The sequence below is a fragment of the Phalaenopsis equestris genome, unplaced genomic scaffold (assembly GCF_001263595.1).
Source record: "Phalaenopsis equestris unplaced genomic scaffold, ASM126359v1 Scaffold000141, whole genome shotgun sequence".
In the NCBI taxonomy this organism is placed as follows: Eukaryota; Viridiplantae; Streptophyta; class Magnoliopsida; order Asparagales; family Orchidaceae; genus Phalaenopsis; species Phalaenopsis equestris.
The window spans coordinates 161,694-173,761 of NW_018164583.1; the positions used below are offsets into that span (position 1 = coordinate 161,694).

At 36.8% G+C, this 12,068-nt stretch overlaps 1 protein-coding gene and 1 long non-coding RNA gene across 7 annotated transcripts in view; one reads left to right on the forward strand and one right to left on the reverse strand.

Annotated features, from left to right (window-relative positions):
* Positions 1 to 253: 253 nt before the first annotated feature.
* LOC110021750 (gibberellin 2-beta-dioxygenase 2-like) lies at positions 254 to 4,689 on the forward strand. Its single transcript, XM_020720369.1, has 3 exons — positions 254 to 965; positions 2,427 to 2,844; positions 3,578 to 4,689. Exons 1-3 carry the CDS (start codon positions 595 to 597, stop codon positions 3,875 to 3,877), a joined length of 1,089 nt encoding a protein of 362 aa, XP_020576028.1. The 5' UTR covers positions 254 to 594; the 3' UTR covers positions 3,878 to 4,689.
* Positions 833 to 12,068, reverse strand: part of LOC110021751 — a 56,155-nt gene continuing 44,919 nt past the window's right edge. For 3 of the 6 annotated variants that reach the window (XR_002293691.1, XR_002293692.1, XR_002293695.1), the window contains exon 4: positions 833 to 910. This is a non-coding gene — a long non-coding RNA (uncharacterized LOC110021751). Of the gene's footprint in view, positions 911 to 1,021; positions 1,121 to 3,929; positions 4,001 to 12,068 lie in introns of those variants that run through there. The other 3 variants (XR_002293693.1, XR_002293696.1, XR_002293694.1) reach the window with 3 other exon arrangements.

Here is a 12,068-nt window from a genome sequence, read left to right on the forward strand (position 1 = left end):
ATCTATTTACATCTCTAACACCTAAACATTAATATTTACATTCATAACACTCAGATCTTTAACATCACATCAAAAGTATCACTTTTACAATAATTTAAAAGTCAAATTAAATGCACATAGATTTATAACACAAATGTGTTATGAATGTAAATATCAAACTTTAGGTGATATATATCTATATATATCCTTAAGAATTATGAGAAACGTATATAAATTTATTATTATAATTATTATTTATCTTGTTGTGGGCATGGTGAATGGCAGGCATAAAGTTGGAATAGGAGGGGGATCTGAAACCGGAATCTTTGCCAACTTCAAAGATTTTATCAACAAAACTAACTGGCACCAAGCATAGAATAGTATTTAAAGTCACAATATATCAACACCAATCATAACTAATTAAACAATACCCCCTAAAAAAATACACATACAAAGCGGTCAACTTGACGGTCTCCCCACCAACAGAACTTTTGACAGAATTCTCCCGCGGATACTATTTGGCAATCTTTTCATCTTTCAGCTCCCTTTAAAACTTCCCCCAACTCCGTCATATCTCCACCAAACTCTCATTCCCAGTCTTTCAATTTCTGTAACATGGTGGTGGTATCCATGGATCAAAGCTCAAAAACTCGCCAGATCCCAGTTATTGACCTCTCCCTTGATCGGCCACTCATCTCACAGCACATAGTGAAGATCTGTGAAGAATTTGGATTCTTCAAGGTAATAAACCACAGAGTGCCACCCAGAGTTTCAGCACAGTTGGAGGCAGCAGGGGGGGATTTCTTCAATTTACCAGCTGCAGAGAAGCAGCAGGCTGGTCCACCAAATCCACTAGGCTATGGTTGTCGAACCATTGGGCTTAATGGAGACATTGGTGAGATTGAGTACCTCCTGCTACCAGTTGATACATCTAGCGTTTCCCAGACAGCAAGGATTGTTTGCAAGAAAGATCCAAACAAGTTCAGGTAAGGTGCTACCACTCATATTTCTATAATACTGCATAGTTTAACAAATACATTACCAACTTGATTAGATTTTGTCCAGGCGGTTTTATGTGATCAGAGCTAGTAAAGCACTTGATTTGAAATTTGATATCCATTGGGGTTGAATAACTTAATATCTAACTCAAATAAACAAACTTATATTAAATAAAAAAAAAACTTGAATAAGAAAAGAAAACCATCATACTTGATCTTATGGAGTCAGCTGAAAAAAAGATGTTTATGCGTTGAATTTTGCAGGACTTTGGTCAAGGCCACATTCTTGATGATTATAAAATGATAGTTGTGATGGAAATATAATATAAAATGTCAATATGACAACTTATGAATTCAACTGTATGTCTGCTTAAGATAACTAAGCCGCCAAGATGAATGCAATCCAATTATAATTGACATTTTAACATCTTGCTATGCGCTGAGAAAAAAAAAATAGTTATAGACTTCAAGTTTACTACACAGGATTAAACAAAATTTATTTTTTATAACAAGAGATAGAATAGTGGTCAATTTTTTTTTTCTATTATAATACATTTTTGCAGAAGTAACCATCCATATATTTATATATATGCCATTCATCCTATTTTAATAGATATCATCAATTTCAATTAATTTATGTTCACCAACAATAAAATCATATGTGGTGAGTAAATAACAATTGGGGCATTTGCATACATAACACCCTATTACTACGTATTTATATATCTAACATCTAATCTTTGATTTTTACCTTTCTAACACCCAAATCTTTCATATCACATCAGAAATAACATCATTTTTAGTAAAATAGACCTTTTCATGGATAGGTAAGGTGACATGTTTGTAAAAATTAAAATTTAGGTGTTAGATATGTACATAAATAAAAATTGAGTAGTGTGCATGTAAGCCCTCCATAATTATTTAGATGCAGCATTATATAATTATACTTCTAATTGTCATAGACAATAATCAAATACCAATAAAAAATTACAATTCATTTAAACAATAATGATTAAAGCAATCTTGCTGCCGTTGGCCAAACCATAGCATCAGGCCTCAAAATGTAGAAGAAAAGTTAGGGCTTCTTCCAAGTTCCCAACCGCTATCCTAATGAACCAACTTGAGAAAACAAGCACCACCATTTTTCAGCAGAAACCCACATACCCCAATCGGATATAAATCACAGAAAAGAGAGATTGCGAGACCCACAAGCACAGTACAGCTCAATCAACGATGCCCAGCTTTTTTTATGTCCATATAAAGCCAAGCAATGATATGATAGCATGCAGGACGAGATATTTGGGGTAAAAAAAAGGTTTATTAAAAGTTGAGATTCCTTCAACCGTGGAGTAGTAGTAGTGGAGCTGGTACTGTATAACAAATCAAATCAAACTTTTCTTCATCTTTTTATCCTGCAAACTAACTTTTCCCAGATATTTCTGCGCACAGCTGCGTGGTGAAAGAGTATTTGGAGGCAATGAAGAAATTAGCTGGTGAGATCCTGGAGCTGATAGAGGAAGGATTAGGGCTGGGGGGCAGTGGAGTGCTTTGCAAGCTTATAAAGGGAAGTGGGAGTGATTCTCTTTTAAGGCTAAACCACTACCCCTCAAACAGCAACAGCAACAGCAACAAAAAAGACAAAGATATAAAAAGCAGGACGGGGAGCAAAAGAAAGGGCAGGGAAAGCAGCAGGATTGGGTTTGGGGAGCATACGGACCCTCAGATCCTGACATTGCTTAGATCCAATGGCATTGGTGGTCTTCAAATACTGGCACCGGTGTCAGGGGGCTTGGGCGGTGGAAAGACGTGGGTTGCAGTCCCACCAGACCCCACTGCAGTGTTCATCAACGTTGGAGATGCTCTCCAGGTTGGTCAATTTTCTTTTATTTTAATTTCCAGCAGCTTCTCATCAATGTGGCTTTTTTTTGTACTAGATGACTAATAGCTCCGCTCAATATAAGACTAAAAAATTACCAATTAAAAGGTGTGAATGAATAAGGCAAGCTTACGAATCTTTTATTAAGGACATTAAGTTAATTTAATTTAAAAATTTTTAAATTATCATTCAAGGCACTCCCCCAACTATATGGCCATAAAGGCTTGCGCCAGGCTCAAAAATCCTTTTTTAAGCACTTGATATTCTTTAATGATGTCTAGGCTGGGATCACAAGAAAATTCAAGCAAACTTCATTAATAAATCTAACCTATTATAGGTGTGCACAAATTTTTGGTGATTTGGGTTCGAACAAATATTATGGAAATTTGAACAGTTCTGCCCAGCCCAGATAAATCAAATGCTAAAAAATTTACAACTTATAATTAGCATAAACAAAACCTACCTAATGTGGTTCTCGTCAGCTTTTCCAGTCCTTGCTACAAAGGCCGCATTTAAAAAAATTATTCTTGAAAGATATAATATCAAATAAACATTTTTCAGGAAATATCCAAGCCATAAAACTGAAATAAACCTGTTTTGATAGTAGTTTTGACTCAAAAACATCAGAATAAAAAATAAATTAGAAGAAAATAAGCCAATAAAAGAAGTGGAAATGATGATTTTCATATTAATTTGATTACTTTTGCGTTTTTGGTGATTGAAGGCTATGACAAACGGAAGGTTGGTGAGCGTGAGACACAGAGCAATGACAAACTCCTATAAGTCAAGGATGTCCATTATCTATTTTGCTGCACCCGAACTTCATACATGGATCACTCCTCTTCCAGATATGATCACAGCAGACAATCCTCGCCGCTACAAATCATTCACCTGGGCTGAATACAAGAAGGCCATGTATTCACTGAAGCTTGGACAGAATCGCCTTGACCGTTTTAAAATAGATACAAGAGAAGGTGATGCTCAAGTATTTAATCATAACAGTTTGCAAGGATTTGATGAGTGAAGGTGTCAGGTTATAGTTTTTCCTGAGTGAAGCATCCAAAGTTTTGTTATAGTTTGGGAGCGGTGATGTAGTGCGGGTGCCGGACTGCTTGTTGTAAGAAATTAACGGAACAGTTGAATAATGCTGCAAGAATGTTTTTGGGTGTAATATTCATGCTTTTACCATAACTTTAAAAGAATAGAGATAATACCCACTTGATTTTACAAATGCCACTAAAAAGTTCCCAGAAAAATCAGTTCTCAAAATAAGCAATGAAACAAATTTAAGAAAATAAAGGGCACAAAAGCAAAACATGCACTAGAAGATCCAGTCATGCAAATCCACATTCCCTCCAACTCCAAGCTCCAATGAAAATAGAGCAGATGAAGAGACCGGAGCATTGGAGGTGACTTGAGAATTCAACCAAAGTTCTGCTTATAGTTGTGGAAAAATGCATGCTTAAAAATGCCCTCAAATAAAGGCCACCACCCAAAAGAATTTGCAGTGTGAGTTAAGGAGGTCTCAACCATAACAGAATATTGCATTTGGACTTAAAGAGGCAGGATAAACTGTAAATTCATCCTAAAGAGCTAGCTCAAACGTTTTCATTATTTCATTTTAATATCGCCTCAAGCTTCAATAAAAACACATTAAGCATGAAAGAATGAAGAATTTTCAAATTAACATGAAAGAACTAGGGAAAATAATTCCTTATACAAGATTAAACTCATATACATTTCAGAGGCTAATCCACTTCAAAAACAAAAGAACTGCACAAAATCTCTTTTCAGCCCTAAAGAACAGAGCACTGCATGCACAAGAACCTTCCCAGCGAAAAGAACATCACTACAAGACATAATGCAAAACTATCGATCCATGAATTACTAGAAATAGAGATATATGAGAGGAGTAAGTAAATACTACTGCAAAATATAAAAAAAATGGAAGAAAGCAAGAACAATAACAATAACAACAAGACTTTATCCCACGAAGTGAGGTAGGCTACATGAATCTTTTTTCTCGATTGTGTATTATTGAGTGTCATATTTTCATTTAATTCTAAAAAAATAAGATCATTTGTTATAAATCTTTTTAGGTCTACCTCTACCTTTCTTAACATAAGTTGAATCTAAAACATTTACTCTCCTAACTGGATTATCATATGGCTACGTAATAATGTGACCAAACCATCTAAGACGACTCTCTCTAATCTTGTCTGCCACTAAAGCTACACCAACCCTTTCACAGATACATTCGTTTCGCATTTGGTCATCAAGTGTCAAGCCACTCATCCATCTAAGCAACACTTAACTTAGTTTTATGCTTCTCTTTTATAGGCCAACATTATGCGTCATAAAGCATTGCAAGACTTAACACTATCTTATAAAATTTTCCTTTAAGTTTAAGCGATAATTTTCTATCAAACAATAGGCCCACGGTTTCCTCCACTTCAACAACCCAAATTCTACAAATAACAGGCCCATCAATGTCACCATCACTTTGAACAATAGACCTAAGATATCTAAAACATTCACTCTTTTTCATGATTTGATCACAAATTGTTACAACTCTGCCACTAGATATACTATTAATAAAATTACACTCCACGTAATCAGTTTTAGGTTTACTCAAACGAAGACATTTAGAATCTTACTCTTTCTCTAGTCTTAACCACAAGAAGGATACATCAACGAAAAGCATACACTAAGGAACATCCTTATATAAACGTTCAATAAGAGAATCCAAAATTAAAGAAAAAAGATATGGGCTCAAAGTCGATCCTTAATGTAATTCAACTAAAATATAAAAATAATTGGTCAATCCTCCTCCTGTTCGAACACAAGTAACAAATCTAGCATACATATCTTTAATGGCTTCAATATAAGTCATATCAACACATTTCTTTTCTAGAACTCTCCAAAAAACTTTTCTTGAAACTTTATAGTAAGCTTTTTCTAAGTCGATAAAAATCGTATGTAGATCCTCCTCACTCGCTCTGTACTTCTCCATCAAACCTCTCAATAAATGTATAGTTTTGATAGTAGACTTGCCCGACATTGATTATGAAAAATCTTTATATCGCATGTTAAGCAGTGTTCAATTACTCTCTCCCATAATTTTAATGTATGACACATTAACCTAATTCCTCTATTATTTGCACACCCTTGTGTATCCCTTTTATTCTTAAAAATGAGATCAAAATACTCTTCCTCCACTCATCAGACATCCGTTTAGTTATAAAAACAATAGTAAGTTGGAATTTTTACATGCATAACACGTGAAACTTTTAAATTTATATATCTCACACTTAAATCTTTAATATTACAGATTTGGAACTCAGTTTAGTCTTTTCATCACTTTCTAACGAATCCTGATGGCAAAGTCTCCCTCTGACAACCTGCTCTCCCCTCCGCCAGAGATGAAATACGAGGTTGCAGAAGAGCAGTTGAACCTCAGCCTAAGCATAAGCAAAACCAAAAAGAGAAAGAAAGCAGATCACGAAATCTCCTCACCCAACGAGAATCTCACCATAGCCGATGTTCTTCAAGCCCGCAACCGCATCTTCCATCACACCACCCCCACCTTCCTCAACTACAACAATAATGGAATACATCTCATATGCCTCATACTCTTCTCCGCGGCCACAACTGACTGCCATGACTATTCCTCGACGGTTTGATCTCTCCATCTCTACCCCTACCTCTCCCTCTCCGGCGATCCCATCCAATGCATCGCCACTTAATTATCCAACTCTATCCTATCGACTGTCCTGACTCCCTCCTCCCCTTCACATACTCCCCACTTCCCTTCCCCCTCTCCCCATGAAGACTTTTTCTCCTCCACCTTCCTCCCTGCACCGCTTACCTCCAATTTGCTAACTTCAACACCAACCAAACATTATCAAAGTGTTCGAAGATGAGGAGTATTGTAATGGAGGATCTCTTCATGTCATCAACTTCGAAGTCTTCTATGGTTTCCAATGGCCCTCTCTAATCCAATCTTTGGTTGATAATGCGAAGACCAAAAAGCCTTTCAAGCTTTGAATCCGAGGGTTTGGCAGCATCATTCTGAGCTAAAAGAAATGGAAATGCTAAACGGAGCCGATCGGCGGAGGGAAGAGTAGGTCACCGGAGAAGACTTTGCCGGAGGGAGGGAGGGTCATTAGAAAATGACAAAATGCTAAACGGAGTTCGAATTTCATAATATTAAATATTTGAATATGAGATATGTAAATTTCGAAGTTTCACGTGCTATATATGTAAAAATCCCTATAAAGTTTCGTAAGCCAAGAAACTCTCAAATCTCCTAAATATTTCAACATTTTTATTGGGACATTAGGCCCTACAGATTTAAATGAAGAATATTATATTTATATCCATAGTACGAATTTGGAAATTAGCTTTATTGATGTTATGTTCTGTTGATTACAAGAAAAACAAGCCCTTCAAGTACTCTAATCACATATCCTCTTACCACAAAGCTTTTCAACTTCAGCCCTGATACAAAAATCAACACATCTATTATGCCAACGTTATGTGCCCAAACCATCTAAGATGGCTCTCTCTGATCTTGTCTGCCACTAGAGCCACACCAACCCTTTCACGGATACATTCGTTTCACGTTGTCTCATCAAGCCACTCATCCACCAAAGCATTCTCATCTCAGCAACACTTAACTTAGTTTTATGCTTCTCTTTTATAGGCCAACGTTATGCGCCATAAATCATTGCAGGTCTTACCATCTTATAAAATTTTCCTTTATGTTTAGGTGATAATTTTCTATCACGCAATAAGCCCATGCTTTCCTCCACTTCAACCACCCAACTTGAATTTTACAAATAACAACCCCATTTATATCACCATCGCTTTTAACAATAGACCTAAGATATCTAAAACGTTCACTCTTTTTCATGATTTGATCACATATTGTTACAACTCTACCACTAGATATACTGCTAATAAAATTACACTCCATGCAATCAGTTTTAGGTCTACTCAAACGAAGACAGTTAGACTCTTACTCTTTCTCTAGTCTTGACACAAGAAGGATACATCAACGAAAAGAATACATTAAGGAACATCCTTCTGTAAATGTTCAATAAGAGAATCCAAAACTAAAGAAAAAAGATATGAGCTCAAAGTCGATCCCTGATGTAATTCAACTAAAATATAAAAATAATTGGTTAATCCTCCTCCTGTTCGAACATAAGTAACAACTCTAGCATACATATCTTTAATGATTTCAATATAAGTCATATCAGCACCTTTCTTTTCTAGAACTCTCTAAAAAACTTCTCTTGAAACCTTATAGTAAGCTTTTTCTAAGTCAATAAAAATCATATGCAGATCCTCCTTTCTCGCCCTATACTTCTCCATCAAACCTCTCAATAAATGTATAGTTTCCAATAAATGTATAGTTTCCATGTGTATAGTTTCCATGGTAGACTTGCCCGACATAAATCCAAACTGATTATGAGAAATCTTTATATCGCATCTTAACTAGTGTTCAATTACCCTCTCCCATTATTTTAATGTATAGCACATTAACCTATGTTCACTATTAATTGCACACTTTTGTGTATCCCTTTTATTCTTAAAAATGAGATCAAAACACTCTTCCTCCACTTATCAAGCATCTTTTTAGTTATAAAAATAATATTAAGAAGTTGGGGTTCTTACATGCATAGAAAATGAAACTTTTAAATTTACATATCTCACGCTTAAATCTTTAATATTTTAGCATTTTCATCGTTTTCTAACGGCTCCCGATGGCAAAGTCTCCCTCTGATGACTTATTCTTCCCTCCGCCAAAGATGAAATGCGAAGTTTTATAAGAGCAGTTGAACCTCAGCCTAAGCATAAACAAAACCAAAAAGAGAGAGAGAGTAGATCACGAAAGCTCCTCACCCAATGAGATCTCACCATAGCCAACGTTCTTCAAGCCGGCAATCGCATCTACAACAGTAATGGCCTACATCTCATATGCCTCATACTCTTCTCCGCGGCCACCACTGACTGCCATGACTATTTTGCTGTGGTTTGATCTCTCCTCCATCTCTACCCCTACCTCTCCCTCTACGGCGATCCCATCCAATGCATCGCCACTTACTTATCCGACTCTATCCTGTCAATTGTCCTCACTCCCTCCTCCCCTTTATATCCTTCCCACTTCCCTTCCCCCTCTCCCCATGATGATTTTTTCTCATCCACCTTCCTCCCTGCACCACGTGCCTCCAATTTGCTCACTTCACCGCCAACCAACCATTATCAAAATGTTCGAAGATGAGGAGTATTGTAATGGAAGATCTCTTCATGTCATCGATTTCGAAGTCTTTTATGGTTTCCAATGGTCTTCTCTAATCTAATCTTTGGCTGATAATGCGAAGAACAAAAAACCTTTCAACTTTGAATCACAGAGTTTGGCATGATCGATTCTGAGCTAAAAGAAATAGAAATGCTAAACAGAGCCAATCGGTGGAGGGAAGAGTAGGTCGCTGGAGAAGACTTTGTCGGAGGGAGGGCCATTAGAAAACATCAGAACTCTAACGGAGTTCGAATTTCATAATATTAATAATTTGAGTATGAGATATGTAAATTTGGAAGTTTCACATGCTAGGTATATAAAAATCCCTAAAAAGTTTAGTGAGCTAAGAAACTCTCAAATCTCCTAAATATTTCAATATTTTTATTAGGATGTCATTAGGTCCTACTGATTTTCTTGAAGATTATATTTATATCCACAATATGAATTTGGAAATTAGCTCTATTGATGTTATGCCCTGTTAATTACAAGAAAAACAAGCCCTTCAACTACTCTGATCACATATCCTCTTATCACAGCTTTTCAATTTCAGCCTCGACACAAAAATCAGACAGCGCATCTCTTGCCCACTTGTAGCCCCAATTATGAACAAATATTTAATTTGGATAGAAGCCAACTCCTTGATCTACCTATTTTTTATATATATTGAGAACGAAAAACTCTTTAAGTTCTCACTCCCACCCCTTCCCTTATGCTCAAGCTATCAAACCCCAAGGAAAAACAAGGAAGCACAAACCTCCACACTACATCCAACAAACCTTCTCCTATTCCACCCCTCCAAAACACCTATAGAAGCTCTTCTCTCTCTCTCTCTCTCTTTCTCTATCTTCGAGCTAAGCCTCTAGCAACCGCAAGCCAAGAACTAAATAGCATAAAGCTACATGAGAAATAATAAGTAAATAAAAGATAAAAAAGTACATGGATAGTAAAGGGATGTAAACTAGTAATTAAGATTTGATCAACAATACATTTAAAAATTTCCATCTTGAAGAAACATCTTAAACCGACTAAGTCCCTCTTAATCCGAAAACTCCTTAACCAGGGGAACTCTTAACCTAAAGAATAGTAAAAAGGTGTTGGAACGTGGTTTCAAACACTTAACTTGATCAACATCTCTACAGGATTCTCATAAGCATACACTTTATGAATGTCAATTGTCATTAAGTAAGAATATCTCCAACAACAATCTCAAGTCAATATATTTTATTCTTTCAAGAAATACCTTCCTCATCTTTGGATGAGCAACACTCTAACTATTACAACATATTATAATTTTATTACAATTCTCATTGAGGAATGGTATACTTGTAAATACCTCAATTTAACTTAAACAACCTTCATTCAAGTTTAACCCTCCCCGGAGAGCCTACCCGAGTGCCATGGCATAAGAGGAGAGTCTTTCTTGGAGATTTCTTTCTGGATTTTTGTGGTTTTTTCTCTTCAGTCATCTCTGATCGTCGAATGTTCAGATTTATGATGGGAGATTTTCTTAATTGACCATCTTTTATGGAGGCTTTGGTGGGTAATCTCTTCTACTCCTTTGATTTCTAATAACTGTTTGTTTCCAGTGAATTTTAAGGATCAATTGGTAGAAGGTTCGAGTAATGGTTTTATCAAGAAAGCGGCGAAGAAGAATGGAAAACCAGCTTTATTCTATGTGAAGAAGAAACTAGGGCGCTTGCTGATCCTTTGAAGCACACCGTAGTTGGAAAATTTACTTTTGCTCACCCAAGATTAGAGGTAATCTGAAAATTTTTTGTTGACTTAAAATTCCTTGGCAATTGGATAGATGGGAGATATTGCATGATTCGTCTAGAAAAAGAAGATGATTACACAATGTTGTTTGCAAAAGAAGTGTACAAATTGAAAAGGTTAACATGAAGATCGTTAAATGGTCTACGAATTTTAATCCAAATGAGGAGCCTCCTATTGTTCCCATATGGTTCTCATTTCCAGGTTTGAAATTCATCTTTTAAATATGAAAGTTCTTTACTCTTTAGGTGCTATCTTGGTTCTCCCATGAAAATTGATAAAGCTACGATTAAATGCTCGAGGACCTCTGCTGCAAGAGTTATGGTTGAGAGAGATGTTACCTTGTTGACCTCATTTTTGGTGAGGTCTTAGTCTCCTACTATTAGAACTAGGATCTAGCTGTCTTATTGACCATCCTAGCGAACTAGCAATGGAGCCCACCTCCTGTAGAACTTCAAGTCATTTCTTGACTCATTTAGTGAAGGACTCGCATGAGTGGTTCAAAGCACTCAATTTCTAGTTACAAGGGTTAAGAACCAACATTAGAGGGCCCGAAAATGAGTTCCTATAGAATCAAATGCCCTTTGGCCGCAATTCATGCATTCTCTGCACCACACACGACTTTGACTTGAATCGACTCGCCCGTTGGCGAACTCGTCCGGACGATCCCGGATGACGAAACGGACCGCACCGACGCGTTCGGAACGTCAATTTTAGCTAGGAAGGACACCTACATTGTTATGTTTTCGTGTACGAGCGACTAGCACGGATATCGATACACATTTTTTTTTATTTAACGGGGCACGGGTTCGAGCTCAACTCAAGTGCAATTCGAGCTGAACTCAAGCAACTAAACGATTTTTCAGATTTCAAAATTTTCAAATTTCAAATTTCAAATTTCAAAGGAATCATTTAATCAGTCTTAATGAAATTAAATTAGGAGTTATTATATGCCAAATAAAACTCCTCCCCCATTGGAAGACTGCTCGCCCCCCGCTGGCCTTCTCCCCCTCTCTGCACTGCGCCTCTTCCTCCTCTTGACAGACTCCCGCGTCTCCCTTCCAGTCGTGCCTCTCCTTTTTGCGTCGAGACCGCTCGAGCCTGCTTCGCCCTCCGCTGCACCGAAGCCCTCGCCGGC

Coding starts and splice junctions, on each gene's coding strand:
- LOC110021750 (XM_020720369.1), top strand. CDS start 595: ATGGTGGTGGTATCCATGGATCAAAGCTCAAAAACTCGCCAGATCCCA. Junction 966..2,426: donor AAAGATCCAAACAAGTTCAG/GTAAGGTGCTAC, acceptor TTCTGCGCACAG/CTGCGTGGTGAAAGAGTATT. Junction 2,845..3,577: donor ACGTTGGAGATGCTCTCCAG/GTTGGTCAATTT, acceptor TGGTGATTGAAG/GCTATGACAAACGGAAGGTT.